This window comes from Acanthopagrus latus, chromosome 24 (genome assembly GCF_904848185.1).
Source record: "Acanthopagrus latus isolate v.2019 chromosome 24, fAcaLat1.1, whole genome shotgun sequence".
Lineage (NCBI taxonomy): Eukaryota > Metazoa > Chordata > Actinopteri > Spariformes > Sparidae > Acanthopagrus > Acanthopagrus latus.
The window spans coordinates 9817648-9845031 of NC_051062.1; the positions used below are offsets into that span (position 1 = coordinate 9817648).

General features: G+C 41.6%; 1 protein-coding gene across 8 annotated transcripts in view; it reads right to left on the bottom strand.

Moving 5' to 3' along the window:
* The window catches only part of LOC119015499 (neural cell adhesion molecule 2-like), a 499946-nt gene that overhangs the window by 66303 nt on the left and 406259 nt on the right, over positions 1–27384 (bottom strand). For all 8 annotated transcript variants that reach the window (XM_037091542.1, XM_037091541.1, XM_037091536.1 and 5 more), the window contains 7 exons: positions 22932–23082; positions 20593–20780; positions 19694–19790; positions 17514–17687; positions 14215–14334; positions 13151–13272; positions 10332–10506 (listed from right to left, as the gene is read on the bottom strand). In XM_037091542.1, the coding sequence (XP_036947437.1) occupies positions 10332–10506; positions 13151–13272; positions 14215–14334; positions 17514–17687; positions 19694–19790; positions 20593–20780; positions 22932–23082 (1027 nt within the window). The remainder of the gene's footprint in view (positions 1–10331; positions 10507–13150; positions 13273–14214; positions 14335–17513; positions 17688–19693; positions 19791–20592; positions 20781–22931; positions 23083–27384) is intronic.

The window sequence follows — 27384 nt, forward strand, 5'->3', positions numbered from 1 at the left end:
TCAAGTGCTATTTGTATAGGTGACTTTCACTTTATCACAACACTGAGTATTTATTGCTTTTATGTATTTCAAAGAACTGCAAATTAGCTAAGGCCTTGGTATGTCCATGCTATACACTTGTCCCTACACATATAAACATTAAATAAAAGAACAATTGTACGACCCTGTCTGCGTTTGTTTACTTATCAAGGCTGAATGTGAATAAAGTCGTCTGGCATTGACTCAACCCTTTTACATTTTTCAACACTGTCTCGACTGTCGCGAAGTCATCATTTTCTTTGAATATGATTGTATAAAAGAACAATACTGCAGATGCCAGAAACTAAAAGAAAAATGTCCTTCTGTACTTCAGACCCAGTAAATTCCTTGATCTGTTGCAAAAAAACATCAAGAGGAAGCAGTGAGTGTGTCCACTGACAGTACGAACTGTCTGATGGCACATGTGGGCATTAAAAAAATCTGACTTTGCGATGGAAATTCTGATCTGTTTAGGGGCATGGCCGATGGTATAGACTGATGTTGGCTTTAGATTGAGAAACTGTCATCAAAAGTTGTTTGTTTATGTCAAAAATCAAACATAGTGCTCATTATTGATATCAGCATTGAGGTCAGGCGCTCTTCTCTTGCTCCAACGACATAAACTGAAAAACACACTGATTGATGTCAGAGCCAAAATTATTCTCTTTATATTTTTTCTGCCTCGGCCTCTTTTTCTTGTTTTTCTATTTTCAGACCTTTTTACATTTTTTGTTTTTACATTTATTCTGTCAGTCTCTGGGTTATGGTTAGGGTGAGGGTTTAGGGGTAAAGGGTTATTGGTAGCAAAGAGAAATACCACAGCCCTTCTTCTTAGGGGTCACCAATTTCTAAAACTATTTGTGGCTTTCTAGAGCATTTTGTGCAAGGACCATCTTTATGGTGGTGAAAAACTTTAATAAAATACAGAAAAAATGTGAAATTAAATTAAAGGTAGGAAAGTTGATCCTTGAGAAAGATAGTTGGGTGGTGTGTCTCATTCCCAGGTCTTCAAATATGAATGCTTTGGGTCGGTAATTAGCCCAAGTTTCAAACCTGAATTGTTGGTGCGACTATTTCTCTACGGTAAAGCAATCTGTTTATTACATCATTAACAACCCAATAGTTAATATCTAATTGGCATTTACAGCACTACAATAAGTGTTGCTGTTTATGTGTAATGTGTTTCTAATATTGCTTATTTTTGTCCCCTTGCCTCAGGGCACTATTTGATGCGACCTGCTCCTGCTGTTGTTTTCAAGGGAACAATTGTTAGCGTGGCTCAAACAGCGTCGAGAGTGAGTGTGTGTTGATTAAAGATTTATTCAAAGAGAGACTGTAGGCAAATTATTACTCATGGAGGATCCAGGATTACAGAACAAAATTGTATTCAAAGCAAGGGAATGAAACTTTGGGGAGAAAGATAGTTGAGTCTTGAGTATCTCAGATATTTGGGATGGCAGTTCAGTTTGGACGCCAGCCCAATGCACCAGTATTTGTTGACCAGGGGTTGAGACTCATCAATCAACTATCCCCCTCCAGCAAGCTTCATCTTGTTGCTAATCTCACGAAGTCCCAGACAAATTCACCGCTGCTGAAGCTGCAAGACAAGTGTTTCTAATAAACCTGAAACAACACGTGTGTGGAAGTAACTTAATGCTCTCAGAGCAGGTTGTTGTTTACTTATTTTTTATATCGTAACGAGGGTTCCAGAGGCATTTACTCTTCCTTATCGCCAGGGTGTTTCCTCAGCAGCTCGTGGAAAAAACTAATTTGTTGTGTGTGACTTGAGTTTTTCGCAAACTCTCTAATTCTTGAAACGCAGTGGTCATTAATTCTTATTTTCCTGCTCTATTAACCCTTTTACTGACTTCTTCTGATTACTTGTTGATATATAGGCCCATTAGCGGTTCCATTCAGTTCGCGAGTGATCCGACTGCTTGTGTGGCACCTGAAGCAATTCATACACATCTCACTTTGACAATACAAAGTCATTAGGCGCGAGCGGTGATAGTTTGTCCCTCGATCCGATCTGAGAGGAAGTGACTCGATTAATGACGACCTGACGGGCATTCATTGATTGGGAAGGTAGCGGGCGCTAATCTGTCGGGGGATGAATATAATCATTTGCGGATGCGAGTGAAGATTCTTCCTAAGTGGTCACTTTGGAGTGTTGAAAGGAAAGTTTGTCTGGGAGATCCTCAGAGACTTAAACCTAATCATTAAATCCTTCCTTCGTTGAAGGAGAGGGATGAGTCCCCCCTTTTCGTCCATTTCCGAGTAGGAAGCAGACGAGCCCCCACTCGAGCGCACTCGAGAGCCGGCGCAGAGGATATGAAAGACCATGGGAAATTACTCTTAACTTAGAAGAATATGACATCCTTAATAATCAACTTCGTAGGACTTCAAAGGAATGTTGCGCACCTTTCTGTAATTGCAGCTGTCTCGGGTTATTTCAGGAGTAATTTGAGCGTCTCTGCCTTGATCTTTGTAGTCGCAAAAGTCGAGTTTAAACTGCAAAGAAAGGCATTGATTCAAAATGTACAAACTGCAGTTTACCACTTGACCCTACTTGTAACTGTTAAAAGGGATCAGATGTTTGAAAATGAGGCACAACAAGAACTATGAATGGGAAAAAAAAAAAACCCTGTTTGTTTTGCAACAGCAGAACTTGGAGCCAAAGTTGAGCCTGCAGCAGACAGACGGCATTAACAACCTTTTGTATTCATTTATTTAGTGTTATCTGAATTCATTTTCATCGTTTCTCCTCACTTCACTTCGTCCTTGAAGCAGTGCTTTCAATAACATAATATTCAAACAGCGCAGTGTTGATTCCTAACAATGCCCTGGCGAAAAGTTGGTGTTCGACAAGGTGTAACCGCTCAGTCTTTACAGACTTTTCTCAGAGTCAGCCTGCATGTAAAGAACTACTTTCTGCACAGCTGTATCAGTTCAAACTGAATTAGTTGGAAGTTGGATGAGAATCCTGACCTGCAAACAGGATACAAAGCACTGGATTTGTCCATCAAGGACTATGTTCAATTTTACCTCTATTTTTCTTTTCACTCAATTGTATCACCCTTTCAAAGCTGTTTTGAGCTAAGAATCCTCCAGGCTTCAGAGTAAAGAGCAGTCTCCTTCAGGTCGATTCAACAGATAGCACAACTACTTCAGGTTGAGAATGGAAGAAGCATTTATCCTTTTTGTGGAAAAATATTTTTTACAAAATGATGGTGAGACAGTTTACGGGTGAAGAAATTTCCCCGTTTGCAGGACAAATAAAGGAAATTCTGATTCTCATTCTGAAAATTTTAAAAATATGGAAAAAACAAAAATGTGAAAGAAAACTTTAAGTTTATAGATCACGTGAATAAAACTACGTAGTTTGTACATGTGGGGTTTGAATGTGTTCACATGTAAAATAATTACACAGTGTTCGTAGATTCTATGTGAAAAAAACTTATATGAAAAACACGTGTGTCGTAAAAAACTATGTCTTTTTGGATAGAGGGACATCAATGGCAAATGGATGTACAACTAATATTAAGTAAAACAAAACTGGAAATAATAAATTTAAAGACAATCCCTTATTTTGCCATATTAAATAAAGAGAAAAGCAACAAACCATTACTATCCACTTTTAACAGCATAACAAATATACTATATTTTATAAATTACACAAAAAGAATATGGATGAGGGATGTAATCACCAGTATTTATGCCAGTGGCACATTTTTAGCAGCCACACACCTGGTTTCCTGAGCATAATGACTGAAACAGCATAAAATACTCATGTTTGTTTTTCATGAGGTGTCAGAGACAGAAACGCCGGCTTAATGTTGACACGGTCAGGGATAGTCACTCCTATATTGCAAATTTTAATTGATTAAAGCTCATGATGGTGTGAAAAACACAAAAATATGGTCTAATTTCTCTGCTGCTTTCAAACGGCGCGGTTGTTCCTGCTCTTTCAAGCTCAGCAGGAAGTCGGCTGCCTGCTCCTCTCGCTCGTGATAAAATATTTACATAGTTGATAGTGATATTGTCGGGTGTTAAATGCGCTCCCTCAGAAACGCAATCCTTTCATCTGAGCAGGATTATCTCTGTTAAATGAATAAATGAGTGAGTAAACATGTAAACATGATCCCCAGTCTGGTATCATATTGTTATGGACTGTAGCCTTTTACTCGAATAGGTGATACGATGAGTGTATTGACAATCACTTTGCAGTCCGATTCCTGTTGATCGGCCTGTTTGTATGCTGCAAGATGTTTACCTGTCAGTCCGTATTTTCATATTTAATCTTAGAAATTTGTCGGGTACATCACTGAGCAACAGATGCCTTTTTGTTTGCCTTTGTTCTGAATTTTTTGTGTGGAACAACATGGATTCTTCACAAGCACAGACTTAGGAGGCTGCTCACTGGACTTGGTAAACAGAATTTAACTGATGTTTTACTGTAACATGGATCTATTCTTCCCATCTGAATACCAAGCTGTAAATGCTAGTATTATAGCTATTTCATATCTAAATGCACCTGAGGTTGGCAATTTATTCAGCGGGAGCTGCTGGAAAATCCATGAAATGTATTCTGTATCATAATAACTAGAATTACTGCCTCATTGTACGGCGCCACAAAGCAGTCAAGCTGAAGTCACACCCATACGTCCACAGACTCACCAAGAGGCTCACCGAGACAAGTGTGAGTTGTACAACGAATACAAATTGAGTACAATGAGCACAAATGTGGTCGATTTTGAGACTAGACATTGACCTTCAAAAGGTGGACCAAGACCGATCTTGATCTCTAAAAGTTAGCACAGTGACCATCAAATTCGAAGAGTTTAATGAAAATTTGAAGATATTCCCTTAAAATGTTACCTTAAAAAAAATATCAAGTTCACAAGAATGGGGCAGACGGATGGATATAAAAAAACTCACTGCAACGTCAACCATTGGCATGGTGAGCACGGTTTTAAAGGCTTGAGATCGGCGACACCACAGCTGCCACGGCTTGGCATTTTGGACTACTACACTTAATGGATCTCAACTTTAAAAAATAAACATAGTGCTGTGTTGAGGACGACTGGAAACTAGCCATTGAGACCAGAAAATCAACAGGAAATTGTTTACAGAGGTAATAAATCAAATGAGAAGTCAAGTTATTTTCTTATAAGCTTACATGCAATTGGACTAGAGTCACCATGCATGTTTAAGGTACCTCTACTTTGGAAGCTGACTGGAAGCTGAGTCCATATCTGCTACAGTCAATGGTATGGACAGACGGACAACCTGAAAACATGATGCCTCTGGTGATGGCGTCAAAAACTGAAAAGGTTACACCTCACATAGCCTGGTGAGAGAACAAGGAGCCTTTTATATACACTAAATGACAACAGAGCTGATTGTCATGCAGCTTTCTCTATACACTGCTTTAAAACTAATGACTTCCATTCTGAAAATTTACGAGCGGACTGATTAATGTAATGGACAGCAATAAAGTACTCATTTCCCATTTTGATTTGCTGGCAGCGCTTCCGGGAAAAAGTTCCACTTGGACTCACAGGAGAGGAGAGAGGCCTTTGCAGATTATTTTCCTCAAGTGCTTTGATGAGATTATTGCAACACTCCTCGAACAAAATCTATGACGCCTGTTTCAATCAAGGCTTTTTTTTTAATGGGGCGTGACTGTGGGGAGAGCCAGGAAAAGTACAGCAGCCACAACAAAGCTGAACACAAGCAATCCCATACTGCCGGCCTTATTTCCACTTTTTCTCTTAATTAAGTTTGTCGGAAGAGGAAGAACTTTGGTCATATTCAACAATTTACTTAAGTGGAAATGCAGAGGTATCGTGAGCATGAGGTACATAAAGTCTGTTAAAGTTGGAGGTGATTTTAACTTCTTTATATAACGCTGCTTGACTGTTAAATCTATAACAATGCACCGCGCTAAGGAAGTATTAAGTTGCATAAACTGAAGTGTACGTACCTCCTTATTATAATCAAGCATAACACCCACGTAATTGCACTTTTAACCACAGGTAGCCTCAGTTTTCCCTTTTAATGATACCCTAAATATCCCTGAACATAAAAAGAACAGTCTTGATAATTTAACAATATGAGGCTCATGTTACAGACAAAAGTTTTAACGATTTGCACTTCTTTTTAGAGAAAAAGAACCAGTTTTGTACAGCGTAAGTCCAGTGTGACCATTCTATTTTGTTGATTTTTGATCTATTGATGTAATCAGCCTATTTACATTTAATTAACTTTGATAAACGTAGTGTTCATGATTTTGTCGGTGCAAAAGATATACTGGATAAGAGGGCAGAAGAGTTTTTAAATTAAGGTTGTACTTTCGTTTGTATTTCCTGGTTTTCCTTTATTGAGTGAGCTTAAACATAAAAGATCCAGTCTCAAAGCTGCCACAAGGCACTTTTTATGATGTGTTGTGATGTTTTATGTTGATTCTGGCAACCCCAGTGGGCAACCTGCCCTACCATACCAAGAGACTACAGAGGTGAGAGGTGCAATATGTTCTAATCAACCACCTGCGAAATTGATACTCAAATAAGCAAATCAGATCAGCATATCACCAAAGTAACTGTTACTACAGCTGCCACTGGCTCAGTTAGCCATACAGCTAGCAGTCCAGACTGGGAATTCAGGGACCAGATGTGTGTTGGTGTTTACACTGCTAGCACAAGAGCTTTTGAGTAAAACCGACGGGGGACTACCTGACCAGATGTGTTTCATTCATATTCACTACCTACTACATTTACCGTGTAGCTGTAGTAGCTGCTGTTAGGGGCTGGGGCTAGCTGGTTAGCACGTTAACTTCTCTGCAACAGCTGAGTAAAGACATTTTAAAACCCGAGGTAGAAGCGAGCCGACGGGAGATCATCTAACCTTTACTCGTATGATGTGGAAAGTACATATGCTGTACTGGTTACTAGGCGAGCACTTGGTTCATCCCTGACAGAATTCTTACAAACTGCCCCTTTAAGAATTATAGAAATATAATAACTATACATAAATAGCAAATCTTCTTCTTCCCTGATGTCATATTGACTGTATTAAATTGAGACCGTTTCATGACCATCTAAAGTCCATCATAGTACATTTAACAAGTTGTCTGCCTTTCCAATGTTCAGGCCACAGTGATGTCTTTGTACAAAGAGTGTCTTTGTCAACACAGCAGTCTGATGGAGCCATGCAAAAAGGGTTCACAAGGCAAAACACAAAATCTGGCGCTGGAAACACAATGTTGCAATCTTGAAGGGCAGAGGGGGCAGTGCTGCCATTTAGACAGTGAAAAGAAAAATTTGATTTGGTTAAAAAAAAAAAAGGCTCAAAGGAAAAAGAGTAAATTGAAAAGGAACCGAGGGCAGCGTTTGCAATCAATGGCATTTTTCTTAAAGGATTCTCTGAGAGCAGGAGGGGGCAGAAGGTTACACAGCAAACTAAAAAAAAAATAAAAAAAAAAAAAAGACGGAGAAAGGAGGAGGAGGGAAAAAAAACAAAAAAGTGCCAATTCAATACCCAGTGAATGCATAATACATAGAGGGAGAATTGAAGAGAGAAATTGGTTTGGTGAGAAATAGAAAGCACCTATATAGTGTGAGCACATTCTCTGTGGCGGGGGGGCGAGGGGGGGATAAAGAAACCGAGGAGATGTTTCTTTCATCCGGCTTCCCTGCGAGTGTGTTTATATGAGGCAGGGGTGCAGAATTGGTATTGGCAGATATTTCAAAAGTAATATCGCTGATTGAGCTGACCGGACTCATTCGATTCAGCGGAGAAGAACACGTGCGCCTGTTTAACCTGCAGGACTGCCGGGCGGAAACGTATTAAGATTGATGCCTCGACTTAATGGGAACGCAGTAAACACAAACTGCACATTATTAAAACCGCAGATTGGTGCGAGACAAAGTTTTTAGCGAGGGATCTTCTTCAAACATGTGAAGAGAAAAGCGTTTTCACTCCCTCCTCCCGGGCTTCATCCCACGATGCCCCGCTGTTCGCTAACAAGAGAGGACAGCCAATCGAAGAGACCCGCCTTAAGCTCGCCATCTCCCCCTCCACCCCGTTCTCGTTTCCCAGTTTGAAAAGCAGCACACGCTCTCGCAGGCCGTTTAGCCGGCCGCCGTAATGACAGAGGCAAACACTTGCTCGATACAAAACAGCACAAATGGATGTGGTGACAGGCTGGGAGAAGAGAGCACAACAACAGCCTTTCTTTTGTTTGTTTGTTTTGCATGGTCTCTGCAGGGGAGGGGAGGAAGAAGCGCGGGTAACATCTTTAATTTCAACAGAACATGTGTCTGTAAGCGTGGGCATTCTGGCTTCAAAGTGAGGTGCTGCACGCTGCACAGTTCAAAGTTTCTGTTTGCATTCCTGCACATGTGTGCGCGAGAAAATTCGGCCCGCGGGACTCGAAAATAAGAGGCTTCCATTTTTCTTCTCCATTTTTGTTTTTCTGGGACATTAAGCTAGAGAACGATACACACTTTTTCACGAGGCAGAACCCTAAACCTCGACAAACTGCGAGGACGGGCGCAGAGCTGAAAAAGACGTACCGAGTTTGTGCTGGTCCCTCCAAATGAGGAAAGAGCTCGACTAGCCGTGCAGGGGAACTCCGTCTGCTGCTTTTTTTCGTGCAGAATTGCAGAGTGGCACCGCGGGAGAACCGGTGGGTAAATAGCAAGAGGAGAGTGGTGGTTTTTAAAAGAAGAAAACCACAGCCTGAGGGTATTTTCTTTTGTGCCGGGGTGCTGAGGCGGACCCCGGTGTGATTTCACCACTTGTTGCTGTTTATTTGAGCAGGTGTGAATGAATACCGGCACTTAAACAGAAGCATTTTGGTCCACTTCCAAGTTCTGGTCGTGACAATGCAATGTGGACCAACCAAAAGATTATACGCTACAACTGATGGACTTATTTTTTAACGAAACAAAATGCTGCAAAAGCCGTCCTGATAAACGACTCAAAGGTTTAGTCAATTATCAAATTAATTGTGATTCGTTTCCCGTCAGTCAACTGGTAGATTAACCAACCGTCTCAGCTTTGTATGATGCAAATATATGTCTAATAGGAATTTGCTGTCAGTCACTGAAATAAACTTTGGTTTGATCTCCAACTGGAAGCAATAATGACTAACCTTTTAAAGCACTTGATTGGCAGAACAACCTTCAACTAATCTAACATGCTGTTATTTTCCCGCTTTGGTCTACAGCAGCCAACGCAAATCCAAACATGTCCTAAGGCAATTAACATTTCACTGTTTTTATACATCAAGTTCAGTTAGTGTTTAGGAAAACAACCCTAATGATGAAAGACGCTGTTGAGTTGCATTATGGGAAATGCAGGGCGCTTTGTTTTCTGGAGGCAAAACGCATCAAACTACATTAACTTGCTTAATTTGTGAGGGTCTCCTGTCTTGGCGATGACTTGTTGGCTGTTGCGGGCTCTAGGACGGACATACAGGCTACTAACTGGTCAAATTAGGTCTATGAGGACTTAAACAGGTTATGAAACAGTCTCAGTTTAATACTTGTGCCTCTATATGACCTATATAAGCAAATGAGACAATCACTCGGAAGCTTTGTTTTCTTATATAGTTATTTTTGTGGTTTCTGGCAAAGTGTTGACTAGGAGATGCAGACTGGAGGGTCTATATTCATATTTTCCATCAAATTTTCACAGAGAGTAGTACTTAACTAGTTAAAGGAGAGCAGATACACACTCTTCTTTATAGAACTGTATTTTTTTACATTATATTTTGTGAGACTGGGGCAGGATCAATGGTTAATTGAGTCCTTTAACACTCAGAAACAGGATATGATGTGACTTGAAGTTCTGGGCTCATTCTGTGTCTCATTCCTGCAGATAAATACCCAAATGTAGTTGACACCAGGTCAGATAAACGTTTTAGTGCGGCCACAATAAAGTTTTACCAAAGAAAAATCTCCAGACACAAAAACCCTGAACTTCTTCCCTCTGGTCGGTGGTGAAATCCATTGCAGGAGGAGCTCAGGCACCAATTTCTCTGCTGACTGCAGCCTCATTTGTCCAGAAAGCAAAGCAGCTATGAGGCCTGCTGCACTCCGAGGCTCGCTTTATCTCGACTGGTACATCTTGCTTCTACTATCACCTTTGATATCGCTCTTTCTCTCCAGTGGCGTGAATAACAAGAGGCCAAACACAACAAGATCAGAAACGTTCTCTGGGGGACTTTTAAGAGGCAGTACATTCCTCGCTAGAAGCCGATTAAAGAAGGCAAAGTACAACAGAGTTTTCTTTTATCATGCTTTTACCTGTAATGTCCGGTTTCTGCGGCATGAAGAACTGATAGAAGGTGGGCTCCGATAGGCCCTTGACGTTGCGCGCTGTGATCTCCACCTCGTATCTCGTGTTCCACTGCAGTGGCTGGAGCATTGCGAAATCGTTGGCTCCCGGCACGAGCTTGGTCATCCACTGCTCCTCTTTATCCTGAGAGGAGAGGACAGAGGAGAGAAAGGTGCACCCTTGAATAAATAACCACTCTAAATCAATGCTCCATGTTTGGTTTTCCGAGCTGAGGAAGTGGTGTTTTTTTTTTTGTGTGATAAACAGCAGCTTACTCTTTGTGTTTTTAATCTGGGGATTCGAAGGGTTACGGCAGAAAGAAATTCTGTTGCAGTTGTGAAACGCCCACTTGCATAAGTAAGGAGAAAAGGGTAATCCTCTGCTTTTCATCAAGTTTACACAAGTTCCTCCGATACCATTCTGTTCCTTTGTGGCTGCTGCCCTTTTCTCTTTTTTTGGCCTTTCTTCCATCATTCTGTCTTCCCTTCCTTCCTTCCTTCCTTCCTTCCTTCCTTCCTCTTTTGGATTGGAAACTGAAGCACCAGGCTGTGAGCTGCACACTGAGAGCATGCCAAATGTGCCTTACCTCTACCTCCATGATCAGAACTAGCCTCTCTGAAGTCAAGGTCCAGGGTTGCAACATTGTGATTGTGATTGGTCTGCAGGTTCGTCCTTTCTGCCCCTCCACGATGAAGCGGTTGTACTTTCTCGATGCCAGACAAGGCGCCAAGCTTACCGGGGTGTGAAGCGTCTGCCTTTTCACCCAGCTTTGGCCTTCAAAAAGCCTCTCTGAGACTTCCTGACCCTCTTTTCCGCAGCGTGTTGTCATCTACAGCGGCATTATTTTAAACCGCTGTTGCCGCCTCAATGAGACACAGAAATGCCTGCTTGGACACATTAACATTGGGGAGATAGGAGAATTGGACCAGCTCAAATCCACTTAGTCCTGTGGAGAGTTTTTGTACGAGCGCCATCTATTCTGCTTCCTGGCTTCATCTCCGTCTGTCGCTCGCCTTATCTTGTGAGTTTAAGCTGCCTTTTTGCTACGTTACAAACACACAGAGACACACACAAAAATCAACTTCTTAAATGGATGAGCGAGTTCTGAGGGCCTGTGCGCGCGCGTGTGTGTGTGTACCATCATTTAAAACATGAATTGTAAGCGACGCGAGGATAGAAAAATAGAGATTCTCAAGCAGAACATTATTCATTTTGGCACAAACGCACCCGCTCAACTCAATCGACAGGAACCTATTAAGCTAGTGAGTCACACACACTCCATTGGGAGGAAAAACACATTCCCAGTGTCACATCCTGTGTCGCTATTGTGTCAAACACAAAGGCAAAAATCAATGATTTCGAACTGTTTTGGTGTCTTTTATGCGAGACAAAATAACATACTTAAAATTAAAGATAATGTCTCTTTTGTACGGCTGGCCCTCCTTTGTTAAATTAAGCATTGGCAGCCTCGCTTTATTCAGTGTACGAGAATATTAAGCTCAATTGTAAGATATGTCGCCAAATATGAACATTATTATTCTCATGGTTGCCTTGTAAGTAGTGAGTCACAGAGGGCTGTTTGTATGATGTGCTGTTATTACTATACAGGACTCACAATCATAGATACTGAACACACATCATCATCACAATTATTAGAAACATAAAGATGGATCCAGAAGTTTTGTGAATGGAATGTTACCGGAGGAAAGCAGCGCAGGTCAATTTTGTGCAAATGTGTTTTACAAAAGTTTTATTACCAAAGTTATAAGAACTCAAAGATTTTTATTTCTAAAGGGTTAACATGCAGAACATTTGATATGGTTCCTCAAGTTTTTTGCCTGTTTGTTTTCTGAAATTCAGTTTTGGACAAAAACAAATGTATAAAGAGATTTTTCTTGCTGAAATTCCCAGTTGTGTGTGCTGTGATTTAAATGACAAAGAAAAATACATTTGCACGTTTATTGCTCTGAACAATCATTTACATAATTGGTTAGGAAAGTTAGACAGAGCTCTGTTTTAATGAATTCAATCAGTCTGTATAATTTCGGTGTGAAGAGTTTAACTCATATCTCTCCCTGCTTAAGAAACTTTAATCATTATTTTGCTTCTAATGGGTTTTTATTCAACATAATCCTGTTTTAGAGGATAATCCATGAAAACACCAAAACCCAGAATGTGTCAGTGCTTCTTCTCAGTACTTTCAAACTCTCCTACTCACTCAAGCCCACTGATTTTTCTTCTGAAGGTCATTTAAAAAAAAGTTGGACACACATGTATAGTTTCATCTTTAAAACAGGTAGAATAATGTCCAGACACAACTGGGCACTGCAGTTTTTACCAAATGTGACTCAAACAAGGGTGAAGTGTAAATTTTGATGGGGACTATTTTAAGCTGCAAATTATTAATACACATTTTATGCTCTAGTAAGTATTTCAAAGTAAGTTAACTTGTGAGTTTGACCAGAATAAACAACAGTGGCCATGTGTGTTGGAATGGCGGAGCATAGACTGTGGAGAAGGAAACGAGGAAGAGAGACTAGCTGGTAACCAAGCTCGCTGACGTTTACAGCTTAGCCAAGATGGACACTGTTCATCAAGTTTCTCATCCACGTCTGTGCGGTGATATGGTTGGTGGGTGGTAGGCACGTTGTGGTTTCTGGCGACATCGCCTCTAGCTCCATCATATCCGAGAGAGGGCCAACAACTTCCACGACTGACATTTCCAAAAATTGGCTGCTTGCGCCACAGCAATCGAGTTGGATACCAGCACTACAGGTAAAGTACTCACAGTCTTGTACTTGACTATATACTCCACGATGGGCATCCCTCCGTCGTCCTGCTTGACCAGCCCCAGCCTGTAGGCTTTGCCCATCGCTCTCTGCCCGTGGACCGCCGGCGGACTTGGCTCTCCTGCGAGAGACAGGAGGGGAGAGGGCGTCAGCGAGGAAAACAATGTGTCTTTGTGTGTATTTTTTCTTTGACTGTGAGAGGATGTGTGTGTCTGTGTGTGTGAGTGTGTATTCCCAGGGAGGGGAGCAGGTGGCAATGTGAGATATGAGATAAGGATGCGGTACAAGGAGAGAGACGGTTTTAAGCTGAATTAAATTCATATTACAAGGCAACTCCCACTGCCTGGCTATAACTAATGTCGACTGGAGCTTCTTATTATTCACTGTATTTTGCTAATTGGCTCTTCTTTCCAACATTCCTCCTCAGTAGCTGCGCTGCTGTATTATATTAACAGTGGCAATGCTTCTTTTCCACGCCCTTGCCTAGATTTACTGCAAATCCTGCTGTGCCAGATTGCCAGAATATATAAAATGCTTATCATAAAACCCCCTGCAGTATATAACTTTTAATGCAGCAGTTTTTACATCAAGACACAAATTTGACAGGATCTATTCCTGGCTCCAATAATCTGGATATCACTGAAATATGAGGACGTTGTAACTGTTTTATACATAAGCACGCCGGAGTTGCTTTGGATGGATTCTGCATTTCTAACACATATCTTTATATTATCATCTGAAATCAGGACACAAATAAATCGTCTGTTTTATTGGTGTTACACACTCTCTGGTACTCCCGGGGCTTTGTAATCGATCATGTCCTGCACGTCAACATTTGTGAAATGCTGGGATGTGCCAATAATTAACAATCAACCTGAGCTAATTTACCATAAAACCAATCTAGCGATGAATAAAAGTGATAATGACTGCATACATCTGTAATTGGCTGTTAGACTACATTTGAAGATCCCTTTTGGGGGCAGATCCTAACGAGCTGAGAGGCTCTTATTGTGAGGAATGTGTCACGAAATGAGCCGTGTCCAGGTCACGCTGGAGGACTTACGGATGGGTAAAGTCTGGAAGGTCTCCGTGTGGCTGAACTCTCCCTGACCCTTTCCGTTGACGGCTGCCACTCGGACCTCGTACGTCGTGTTGGGCTCCAGTCCTGTCAGCACCACTGTGGCTGGATGGAGGAAAAGGACCAGAGCTCATGTCATCAAGAAAATGTATGCGGTGACCATGAATTGTGTGGAGATCAGAGTATTAGCACAATGGGTATTTCATGGTTTGGGGCCATAGTGGATTAGGAAAATAACAAACAGGCCTTAAAGCATCAAGGTTAACAAGGACTTTTACAATACTGAATGGAAAAATCACTCATGAATCCACAAAATCTGATTGCAATTGCTCATGGCATGGCACAGTCCCAACTCCATTATTAACCCGCTTCCAAGGACCAGCTGCATTATTCATCAGTCAGTCTTTCACATTTGAAGGTGTGTTTTCAAGACTGGTTTCCACTGGACACAATGTTCATGGTGAAATGCATTTACCTTTGTTGGCTTATTATTATCCAGCACCTTTCAGATGAACTGAGTTCAACTGTGAGCCAACCATACTCTTGCTCATATTGGTGTGAGTGGAACAAACTGTTCCTGTCAAAAGGCAAAAGCTTTTTTTTTATCTGTTTCAAATGACCACACTCAAAGGTCGGACGCAAGGCCTGCTGTTATAAAGAGGGGTGAAACACAATAATCTGTTTGATGGCTATAAGATTGCACATTTTCAGACAGTTTCTTCACAAAGTATTGCAATTCTATTGATCACACAAAAAGTAACAGAAGTAAATGGACTTAGAGAACGGCTCTACCGATGGCTGGTTAAGTGGGTGTGATCATCAAATTGGTAGTTGCATTGCACCCCCAATTCTGACTTGGGAAAAGTGTTGAGTGAGGGTGTCTTTTTAGATGCTGTTTGACCACCCAAAAACACTTCAGTTGAAGCATTCTGATATTTCTTGAGATTTTTTAAGATTGCTGAGTGTCATTCCCAGTTTGTTAAATAAGGGTTGGCGTTACCAGAACCCCCCCTAAAATCACTTACTGCTTAACTCACATTTTTAGGGTTATAATTTGATTTGATATAATGTGAGTTATGGCTTTGATTCCATCATTATTTATGTGCTCACGTGTTGCAAGTCTCACAGAAAAAAGCTCTTGCTGTACAGAAAAGAGACCTTTGCACAATTAATAACATATTCAAAGACCAGATGGTAAAGAAGACTAGATGTAAATCGAGTCTGAACAGCATAATCTGTTGCAACCACACTTTAAATGACACTGAAGATTGAAGAAAACAGGAAGACTCATTATCAGAGCACAATACAGATCCCTTTTTAAATTCTACAGTCACAAGAGTCTATTTACATAACCTTCACTGTTCAGGAAAAAAGCTGCATTAGAGTCGGTGGTGTAATGAGCTCGAGTGAAACTTGTTTTTGTCAGTCTGCACAAATTAAATACTTGAATGGTAATAGGTGCTTTTGCAGTTCTTTAGTCCTGGAACTGAAAACAAATTCTGCAATTTGCAGCCGCGCTAGGTTACTTTCCAGGCTATAAGCAGACGTTTCAATTTGGGCAAAAGCATTCCAATGAAACGAGTCCAGGCATCTCATTATATTGAAGAGTTTAGTGTGTGAGGATCCTCAACTGAGGATATCTCAAGTGGCTTCTATGATAATATGATACCACTTATTGGATTGTAATTAGTCCAGCTCCCAATTTTGGTATTTTAGTCCTAATCTCAAATGAAGGGTCAAATTCAGCTACAGTCGAGTTCTATATTCGATATTTTCTCCTTTTTCCATCATGCGTGTCCTTCATTCTTTCCCTCCATGTGTTCATGTACACTTTTTAAACTAGCACAGTTTAGTATTCACCGCGCTGCATCTCCATATTGTAATTGACTCTGAAATGAGGGATATTAGCGATAAGCCCTTCAGGTTTGTCGGACCTGCTTATCAGCCGCGCCGTTACTCCTCCAGCTTCTATTTTCCACCCATCCATCCTTCACCGGCTTTCCCACCAACAGGCTCAGAAATCAATTTGTAGTCATGGCAGCATAAGAAGAGGAGGAGCGTGTTCCTCTGGCTTCGGCGGGTTTCTGGCACTCTCCCCACGAGGTGTTTGAGGTTCGTTGTGACCCAAAAACATGTCAGGGCCGAGGCTTTGAAGAATCGCTCCAGAGATCATGTGATACGGTTCCTACTCATGTTTGATCGCTGTTGTTCAATTTGCAGTCGGGTTAGCAGACAGAAAATGCTGGTAAAACGCCTGATAGGATGTTAGTGTTGTCAAAGAAGCAGCAGTGAGTTTTGTACATGTATACTTGGCATTGTAGTACTTTTTTATGCCAAATTCTGATCTCTGAGTGGTCGTTACCGTCAGCATTTACTACCTCCGCCAAGGAAGGCATGATTTCTCCTGTGTGTGTTTGTTTGTCGATTGGTTGGTTTGTCTGGAGGATTACACAAAAAGCACTGAATGGATTTCCTTAAAACTTGGATCGAGGATGGAGAACAGACCCAATTGCGAATCTGGATTAAAGGATGTTTACAGGACTTTTTTCCTGCTTTCTTTAACATTGCGAGATGGGTTGTCCTCAGTGAATACCACATGGATCTTGATGTCCAAAGGGGACTATTGGGCCTTGCCACTCTCATTTATGTAAATTGAGAAAAGAATCAAGACAGATCACATGCAAAAGTTTCTCCAATTAAACAAAGGGACAGACTCAATTAAGTTTTATGATTCAGCAAAAGATCTAAACAGGAAGTTCGGAATCACCATTACAACAAGGTAGATGGCATCCCCTTTCCTCAAAAACCTGCTGGTACTGTGTGTGCGAAATGGTCTAAAACCTGCATAATGTCTGGTTTATGTTCAAGTAGAGCTGAGAAAATGTCTTTTATCAACCTCTGTTAGAGACCACTGGATCGTAAAACTCCCAGAAGGTCTCAGACACGGCTCACTGCGGTTTCTGTTTGACCGAACACGAGATTTTGTTCCATGGGCTGGAAATATGTAATTTATTTACGGTTCAGCAGAACTGATCACTGCTTTTAACCAACCCCTCATTTATACAATGTATGAGACCTTAAAGCTGTGTCCATAAAATGAGCTGAGCTTGTGAACAGGTGAAAGCTTTTGTTATTGATCTGACGGATCGAGGAGATGAAAGTAGTGGGTGCTTTTAGCCGTCCTTCACAGTGAAAGCACATAAAGGACACTTCTTTTAGGCGAGTACAGCATCAAGATTTAGAAACTCTTTTAAGATTATCGAATGAATGTAAACACAACTCACTCTGGACACTGTGTGACTTGACGTCCCGCCAGTCCTGTGAGCCGACCTCCTTGTACTGGACCAGGTAGTAGCTGATGGGCACCCCGCCGTGCGAGTCGGGCTTCATGAAGGTGACGGTCGCCAGGCGCTGGGAAACAGCTGAGAGACGCACAGAGTACGGATTCGACGGTACATCTGAGAGGACAGAAACAATGACGTGGGTCAAACACAAACAGCATTTCAATTACAATAAAGACAGATCACGGTTTCTTAGTTAATTTCTCATAAATTTTTTTTTTTGTTGTATTTGCAGATTTTATATTACTGAATGCATAAAATACCAAAAAAACGGGAAAGAAAATGTGAAGACAAGAAAGATTTTGTGGCTGGACTGAAATATGAATTCACTGAAAACAAACAAACAAAACATCAGCTCATATTACCCATGAAGAATCTCCATAATTAAAACTGGATTCACAGTTTTACATGCCAAAAGCTCCGCCAAGCACATTCTAGCTCCATTTGTTTGGAAATAAACATCACATTTTATCAGAGGTGCATGTGAGGTGTCCAACTGCATCCCAAATTTCATATTACAATGCACACGTATGCTTGTGCAAACACATTTAGAGCCCTTTATCTGCGCCCAGACAGCTTAATCCATTGAGTTCAGCGGCATTGCTGTTGATTTAAAACCCCTTTTGTTTCACTTTCGGGCTGATTGTAGAGGAAAATACGATAGATGACATCGTGTCTCATTAATTACTCTGTTCTCTTTATTATCACGCAACAACAACTTGTCAGTATTCTCGTCTTAATGACGGGTCAAATGACAAATGTGTGTTGTGAAGCGTGCTGTGTTGTCTGTAGTGTTGATCCCACTGTGAATCAACACCTGCTCTATGGGGAATTTCTCTTTGTTTGAGCTCTACGGCCACAAATCAACTGTTTCTGAGCAACTTTTTAATCAATTAACCTCTATGCAACAGTTATTCGGTATCACTGTTGATTTAAAACCCCTTTTGTTTGACTTTCTCGGCTGATTGTGTGAAAAAACGGGATAAACGAGATTGTGTGACAGTCTCATTAATTACTCTGTTCTTTCTACAACCACTGTACTTTCACCGAAAACCTTGGAAGCCACTGAGTACATCAAATAAACATGAGATATGCTGTATTACAACACTAGTTCAATAGTTAGCAACTTTGAGAGTTAAAAACCTTTTAAACTACAAGCACATGTTGACATTCGCCCAAAAAAGAAAAAAAAAAAAAACATAACGCAATGAAACTTCACTTGATGTTACTCTTAACGCTGCAGGCAGGCACTGACTCACCTATTACATCACTGTCATTCTCGTAATAAAACTTAAAATAGACATTATTGCTCGAATAACTGAAAGCCTTGAAAGCAATTTAACATCATTTGCTTCATTTTGACGGAAGGTGGTGCATCACTCCGCGCCGCATCTTTCATTCGTCCTTGGAGTTGTTTTAGCCACAAACCAACAAATTTGCCCTTTTTCTTCCGGCGCGTCTCTCACTTTAAAAGCATACTCATGTATTTACTTGTGGCCCTGTTAGAATAAAACAACACCGGCGTTTTTTTTTTTTTTGTTTACTCAAGGTTTGTTTGAGGACAGCGAGTTCCTGCAGCTTCCACTGGAGATCGTCTCTCTTCTGACTCCATTACTGGCTCAAACTTTTCACATTTACATGAGTGTGTGGGTGTCGGTGTGCATTGTGTATTAGTGTCAAAACAACTTCCAAAACACATTGTTTTCCTGCAAGACTACGTATTAGGTCAGCTTTTTGCTCACTACTTTTCTCCTTAGCCAGAGCAATTCAATCTGCACTAAAGATAATTGGACTGCACTATTGTGTATTAGCCTGCGCTACCGTAAATTAGGGGGTACTTCAGTAAATAGCGAGGGGTATGGTAAATCAGCCGGCACTATTTGAGATTAGGCTAGGCTGAATAGAGGGTGGGAGTTGTAGTGGAATTTATCTTCCTGAGAATTGCAAATAAGGCCATTACCATTAGTCGAGAGGTAGAGGGTTACAAAGCAGTTGAACAGTTCAGGTTAGTGTGAGAGCGGTGATTCAAAAGGTGTGGGATCCCTGACTCCACACATTCTGGACCTGAAACCAAATCGGCAATCTCGTTATCTCGGGGCGAACAATGGCGGAGGCACACTCACCTGCCTGAGCCAGGATGAACTCCTGGTACCGCACTCCGATGTTGTTCCTGGCTGTGCAGTTGTAGCGGCCAAAGTCCCTGTCGGACATAGGAGTCACCTAGAAACAGACACAGCACCACAGCTTTGAACAAATGAAATAAAAGAAATACCTATTTCTCACAAAAAACCCCCACTGATGAGAATTTCCAAGTAATTTCTGCTTCCAGGGAGGTGAAAGGAGATATTTTGTGATGTTCAAAGGCCTAAAAAGCATTTTAAAGCTGCACCGATCATGGGTCATGAGAATCAACCAGCTCTATGGAGAATTTTCTTTGCTCTTTGACTTTTCAAAAAAACGGCAGATGCTTCCCCTTAGTTGGAGCCCAGTGGTTAAATTAAAGGTGCATTATGTAGTTTTTTCCAGCGCTAATGGTGACAGCTTATGCTACCAAACAGGCCTTGCAAAGAAAAATGTTTGAAGAAAAGAAAGAGACAAAGAGAGCTGCCTTGGAAAAAAAAAAAGGAGTCGTTCAACTGTGGTGACACAGAGAGGAGGAAGAGGATTGCAAACTGCAAAACAGATGAAGGTTACAGCAGTTTTAATGGTGCTCCATCGGCCAAAAGCCAAGGGGGGTGGGGGGAGCAATTTGGGTCAACTAACTCATATATCATCGTGATTCGAGCTGAAAGTTAGAGTTACTTTAATACTTCCAGTTTGATTAATCTGCTCTTTTTGGGGCTGGTTGATTACATCAGAAAAATGTGAAAAATGTCCAGGTACAGGTTAGAGCAACAGCCCAAATTAGTTCCATTACTTATTTGGTCCAACCACCAGTACAAACTACACAGATATTACATCTCAGCACTAGGTCTGTAATTGCTTGTGAAACTGACCACAGACGGACAGATTCTGGACTCACCTCCAGCACAGACTTGCCCTCCACGCTGTGCACACGCGTGTTGGCCGTTCCCTCCGCGGAGATGGTGAAACGCTCTCGCCTCCACAACATGGTGGCGGGTGGGTTGGACATCACGTCGCAGCTTATGTTCACTGGGTTCCCCTCCCACGAGTAGAAGATGGTGTGGTTGGTGAGGAACTTCGGTATATCTGTCCGAAATATAGAGATATTATCTCTCATGGTCATTCACGAGGTAAATGTTTTGCTTAACTGAGATTTTAATTGCGACAGGTGTAACCGCTGGTGTGTTTGGAATTTGTGGCTGCCAATTAAACACTAAACTCAAAAAAGGTGAAGCTGAGCTGGATGATCAAAGACGCAAAAATGACTCGCCGAGGCTTAACCCGCAAATTCCTCAAAGGGCCAAGAGAAAGCCTTTCATTAACACTTCCCAAACTCTCCCTGCGATGTTAAAAAGAAACTTTAACCTAATTGCAGCCACCTCATGCTTGGAGCGGGGGGATCTCCATTACGATCATCTCCCCGAGAATAAAAATAAAGGATGTAAACAGAAGCTCATTTGCCCCGGCAAATAGGAAGGGCAGTAATGGACGAGCGCAGCGGTGAGCTGTCGTGCGGGTTTCTTTTGGCCCAGTCAGCCCAGCTCAGTCGGAGAGGCATTATGGTTGTTTTATGCCCGCTTGCAGGATTCCATTAAAGAGATTGATGCCTGGCTCTCTGTCACAGCCGAGGACGTGTTATCCCCCCGCAGCCTGCAGTGACTTAGTAAATGAGTTCATTAGTTCGGTGGCAACGGCTGGCTCAGCCCCGCCACAGTCAGACTCCCAGCCTGTGTCTCTCTGCAGAGTGGGAGTCGAGTCGGTGAGCGAGTTGTCAGCTGTGGCACGGGCAAAACAAGTTTACAGTATGCTGACAGCGGCTTTGCTTCATGCTCGGAAAGTGAGCGTCAACTTTTTCAGGAAGTATTCAAAGCAGATTTTGAAGTGGGGAATCTATGAACCCAGAAATCACCTCAACCAGAAGAGGAGAAAATTGGTTTGCACATGACAATAGAGATACAGTGTTCATTTCTCCCCCCCTGCTGTCTCTCTGGATATATTTGTTTTCATGCCCTTTCTCTTTGCTGCTCCTTTGAGCTTCAAGGTGGAAACGCTGCCACCAAAAGAGAAAAAAGACAAGAAGCACTTCCCATTGGTTTCGTTCAGGCAACAGAGCTCATAATGAAGCTAATCATTCCGAGGCCAAAACGGAGATCTTTGCTTCAGAGCTCATTAGGCAGGGGATAGCCCGCCCCAAATAACCCCAAACAACCAGCGCTGAGGAATGGGTTCGCTTGAAAAGAAGTAGGGGATCTGTCAGCGCGGGGAGAAAACGAAGGCGATGCATGGTATCATCTCACTAATTAACCCTTGTGAAGACTGTGTGTGGGGTTGTGGATACAGCTGCTTCTGAGGGGGTGAGTGGTTTATTCTAATACAATTATAATGATCTTCAGGAAGTAAACCAGCCCAAGTGTGAAAACAATTATTAGAAATAAGCATGGTTGAACTTTTGAACTTTGGAACAAGACTGCAGGGGGTTAACGTGTTGATGCGAGGTTGCCGATTCGACGGCGTGCTTCACTTTCACATCATGGATCTGAGACGACACATAAAGATGCAGAGGGTGGAAGCGAGGGTTTGTATCAGAAGGCTCCATAGCTTACATACTTATTCATTTTGCCCTCAGACATAGGTACACAACTCCGTGCTTAAATATTTACTCCAAACAAAAAGGTCATGTTGAATAATTGTACTATTTTCCCAAGTTTACGGACACTCTTGTCAGCAGCAATGGATTGTTTTGTAACCTATTGAAGAACAGAAAGCCACTGGAGAGACTTCTCATAATTTTATATTTTTGTATCTCATAATTGAGGCTGTCAATCTCATTATTATTACTTCTGTATGATTATGACTTTCAACGTCATAATTATGTTTTATCACATAATTTAGACTTATCTCATGGTTTGAACCTTATATCTGGTAATTATGACTCACCATGTGAGTAATATTATATAAGTATCAATAATGAAGTTGTATTAAATACAACCAAAATACCTCTAAAAGAAAGAAATTATCACATTGCTCCACATTGTTTCTTTCTTTTAGTGTAGTTCAGATCAGGAAAGCTGGGGTGAGAATGTTAATACAAGCTTACAGTGCAGTCACACAGGTGTTTTCACTTAATTTACCTGATTAGCCCTCCACTCAGGACAGTGTGTGTGGTCTAATTAGCGGGAAATAACTGGAAACAGCTGTGTGAATGTGCAGAACGGATCAGATAATAAACACACTCACACTCAATGTCCAGGAACATGCTCTTCTGATGGCCTCCGATCCTGCTGAGCGCTTCGCAGTCGAATCGACCCAGGTCGGTGAGCTTGACGCCACTGATGGTCAACACTGACTTCCCGTGACGACCCCGGACTTCGAAGCGCCCGTCCTGACTCTGAAGAGACAGAAACAGCCACATTTTTTCATTGCACAAAAAGATGCACCGCAGCCTGAAAAGATACTTCTCTGTTAAGGTTTCAAGCCAGAGAGGGTCAAAAAATCTCACTGCGATGTTTATTTGTAGAGAGCCTTCGGCGACGTTTACATGCCTATAATTTTCACACAGTTATTGCCCTTAATGAGTGGTTTGGTGTGTGAATGTCTGATCAAAAATAACCATAAACACATCATTTCAGAGCAGCTAACGAGACAGCTAACTTGGAAGCACGAGATTGATTATAGCTCTTGTGTATAACATGTCTTGCAATTTACTTTTGATACTATAATTAAAGAAAAGAAAGAACAACAGCCATGCTCTGTTATTGTATAAAGCTTGGAAAGAAAGAAAAAGCACCCCAAGGAATCCAAAAGGCGAAGGACAGTCCTGTTGCTAAGTGCTTGAGAGAAAGTTCCTCGTCCAACTTTTGTACTTGCGACTCATTGAAGGCCCCTTGATCCATTGTGACCTCCCTGGCGGCCAAGCGTCACTTGTCACACAGAGCCAGGGTTGATGCAATAAACTGTCGATTTATTACAAGGTCATTACATCTGTATGAAGACAGATGGTATCAATTCGAAGCAACGGGTCAATTACAGCAGACGAGGCTATCATTCCCGTAATCGACGTTCACTCGTAATGAGAAATAACAGCCTAGGAGCATCCTTGTTGCAGACAGGATGCGGCTGTGGTCCCAAGAGCCTTACCTTTGTAAGATAACCTTTGTCACCCCAAAGAAACTATTTTCCTGAAGCCCAGGATACATGTGAGGGCTGAAATGACACACAATCAGCAATACAGGACAGAATAAATCAACATTTTGTTGTTGAGGTTTTTTGTAAATGATGAGGAACCAAACACAGACACAGTGAGGCAGGCGGGTTTAAGAACAAAACGTGTGTTTTAATGATGAGTCCATGTCCAAAGTCCAAAATGTAAACAACAGAGGGCAGGCAAAGAAAAGTGCAAGGACAAAACTAGAGAGAAATACAAAACTACAAAAGACGAACAAGAAGCCTTAAACACCGGCTTATACGCATGGGAACGATTAACTAATGCGCCACGGGTGTACACAGAGAAAGTGAGGGAAGAAGACGAGGACAGGAAGTGAAAAGTAAGGTAAAGTAAAACATGACAATAATATAATTTACAAAATAAGACAAAAAAACTACAAAACAAAAACCCAAAGTGGGACAGTTATTTCTATAAGGACTGCTGACACACATATACGTGACTTTAAGTCTATGTTATATTTGCAAGGCTCAATTCCAATTCCAGTTTATGCCCTTATCCCTTGTTTTCCAGTCCCCCCTTGCCCCTCAGAACAGAGTTATAAGGGGTAATGTTTGAAATACCCCCCTATGAAATGAGAAACCCATAAAGATGCAAGGGCTGGGGCTAGCTAGTTAGCATGCTTACTTCAGAGGATACTTCTGCAACACATACTCTTAATAATGTCAAAACTGTTATCTCTTCCCATTCTGCTAATAATTACTAACTCAAATTCATACATATTGCACCTTTAAAGACCCTCGTATGTCAAAAGGGTTGGGGTTAAGTGGCATGATAGCTACAGGGCACCAAGATGTGACTATTTGGCACATGCGCCCAGAAAAAGTGCAACTGAACAATGCTTTCATAATCCTCTACAGGAAAAAACAACAAACTCCAAGATAGCAACCTACATGTTGACAATGGCAAATTGACTGACCCATAATCTGCTCGCTAATGGTACAAACCTAAACAAGCTTGCAGCTGTTACATTTTCTATTACTTTTTGCCCATGTCCATTAAGAAGTTATGGTTCAGATTTCCTGCAGCATCTTCTCTGTGCAGAAAGCATTTACAGTCTGGAGTGAATATGAACCGGGCAGGAGATACTTTGGGAGACATAAAGTAAAACACTATCTGTCCTAAGACAAGAGGAGGAGCCATTTGATAGTCAAGTATCTTTGGGAATTACAGCACTGAATCACAAGTCACTCAATGCTGCAGAAACACACAAACAAGATGCTGATTACAGCCACAAAAACCTCCCAAAGAATTGTGGGACATTCCCCCCCTGAATAGCCTTACTGGGAGCCTCATTTGACTCTCAGCCTCAGCTTTTTTTTTTTTTTGGTTTGTTTTGTTTTAGTTCTAATTCCTTTATTAGGAACAAACCCTCAACACTAAATTGAGTGCAAGCCTCTATTAACTCTTGTAGCCTTGAGCTAAATAACTTCTGGTTTTACTCTAGAAAACTGCTTATCCTAATTGACTTAATTGAGCAATTGGAAAGCAACAATCTGGGAAGAGCAAGTTTGTCAATCAGATGGATGTTTTTAGTTGTCAGGGAATCGTGATCAATTGTAACTATATAGTTTTTCTAGCCACAAAGCCTCTGTGCAGTGTGTGTGTGTGTATGTGTCCACTCCTCTGATAATTTAATAGAAAACATGTCGATGTCAGCAGTCTCTACATAATCAGACATCAGCTTCCCCACAGTGTCTCAGATTACACAAGCAGACCCTTTTCATCATTTCCTAGTGGAGTCATGAGATGCTGCAACTGTAGTTGATAGCCATGTCTTTTGGCTCACAAAGGCTTGGAGAGTGCAGAATAGATTGCCAACATAATGTATGCCATGTGCTGTTTGATGGGTACTTGTATTGAAAATACCCCCTGGCACTGTCATACTCTATGAATAATAAGAAGAACTCAAGTACAACTGTGCTTCCCGTTCATGGCAGGGCCTTGTCTGTGAAAAAGAGAATGTCAAATCAGCTTCTTTGTTACACATTTATTTGAGCAACAGAGCAAATAAAACTTTTTGTAGCCTGTGTTCATCACATTTATCATCAGATTGGAAAATTCATCAATTGGAAAAGCCTGTGTTTTGTTATTGGAAGGTCGCTGGTTCGATTCCCCTGGTCTGCATGTCAAAGTGTCCTTATACCAGATTCTGACCAGTAAATACCAACTGCATCAGCAACATAACTCATTTATGACTGGGACGTCAAGAGAATGAGATTGTTAACAATCTTATTACTGTACCCCACCATGTTTCTAGGGCTTGTTCAGGTTTGTACATTTAGCTAACAGCCTACGATGAGGGTAACTTGCCATTGTTAACATGTAGGTTTGCTAGCTTGGAGGCTGTCCCATTATTCAGGCTAGCATCTGCTAAACATATTGTTGGGGCTAGCATCCTGTTAAATTGGCTAAAAGAAAAGGCGACAGTGACACTGGTGCCACTCTCATATCTATATGTTGCTGGAGCTAGCATCCTCTTAGCTTAGCACAAAGCCTGGAAACAGACGGAAACAGCTCTGTCCAAAACACAGTCCCTCCAACAGCACTTCATACAGGGTGATTACTTCGTTATAACCTGTTTATTTATTCTTATTGTTGCCCAGAGGTTGCCACGCAACCAGCGGAGACAGGAGGAAGTCACTGGCAATTAATTGCCTGGCACATAATCCCTCCTTGAACTGCAACTTCTTGTTGCTCATCTTTAGTTTGTGCTGGTATGATTTCTTCTGAGACGAGTGAATCTTTCCCTTCACTGCCATCGATTGCCTGCATTAACTATTAAGTTACATTACATGTAAAGCAACAAACTCTAAAAATAAATACAGATGTAAAGTAGTTACTGTTCTGCTTTTTGACCTCCAGTGTGTTGTCTCTGCACTGATGAGTTCTTGCATTTGTGTTGTGTGTGTCTGTATTCCCCTCTACTTATGCACATTTGCATATTTATAAGTAAGTCTGTGATATAGGTCTGTGGATGTGCTCATTCTGCACACCTCCTCTAAAGATTTCCCCAGTAAATCAATGCACATCCAGCCCCTTCTAATGCCCTCCTGTCACCCCCCTGCCTCTGCTAATACTCATTATGTGTCTAAGCCTCATAAGCCTCGGCCGTGAGGCCGCCTCTCTTCTGAATCACACTCTCTTTATGTTGTCACTCGCAGACTGCTTCAGCATTATCCTGTTTAGAAATGCTTATCTGTGCTCTTATCGTTGCCATACTATTAACCAATGAGGTGAAGCGGCTTTTAGAGGCTTGGTTCTGGTCTCTTTGTGCTGCCACTGCACACTTTGCTTGTTTGCCTCGCCAGCTGAGGTCAATGGGATTGGGAGGGTGTGCAATGAATAGGAATGCTGAGGATGAGGGAGGAGAGAGAGAGGAAATCTTCCAGGAGGGAGCTTCTGAGTCAGGAAATTACTCGCTATCCCCCTCCCACCGCCTCCATCACCGCCGCTGCCACCCCCCAG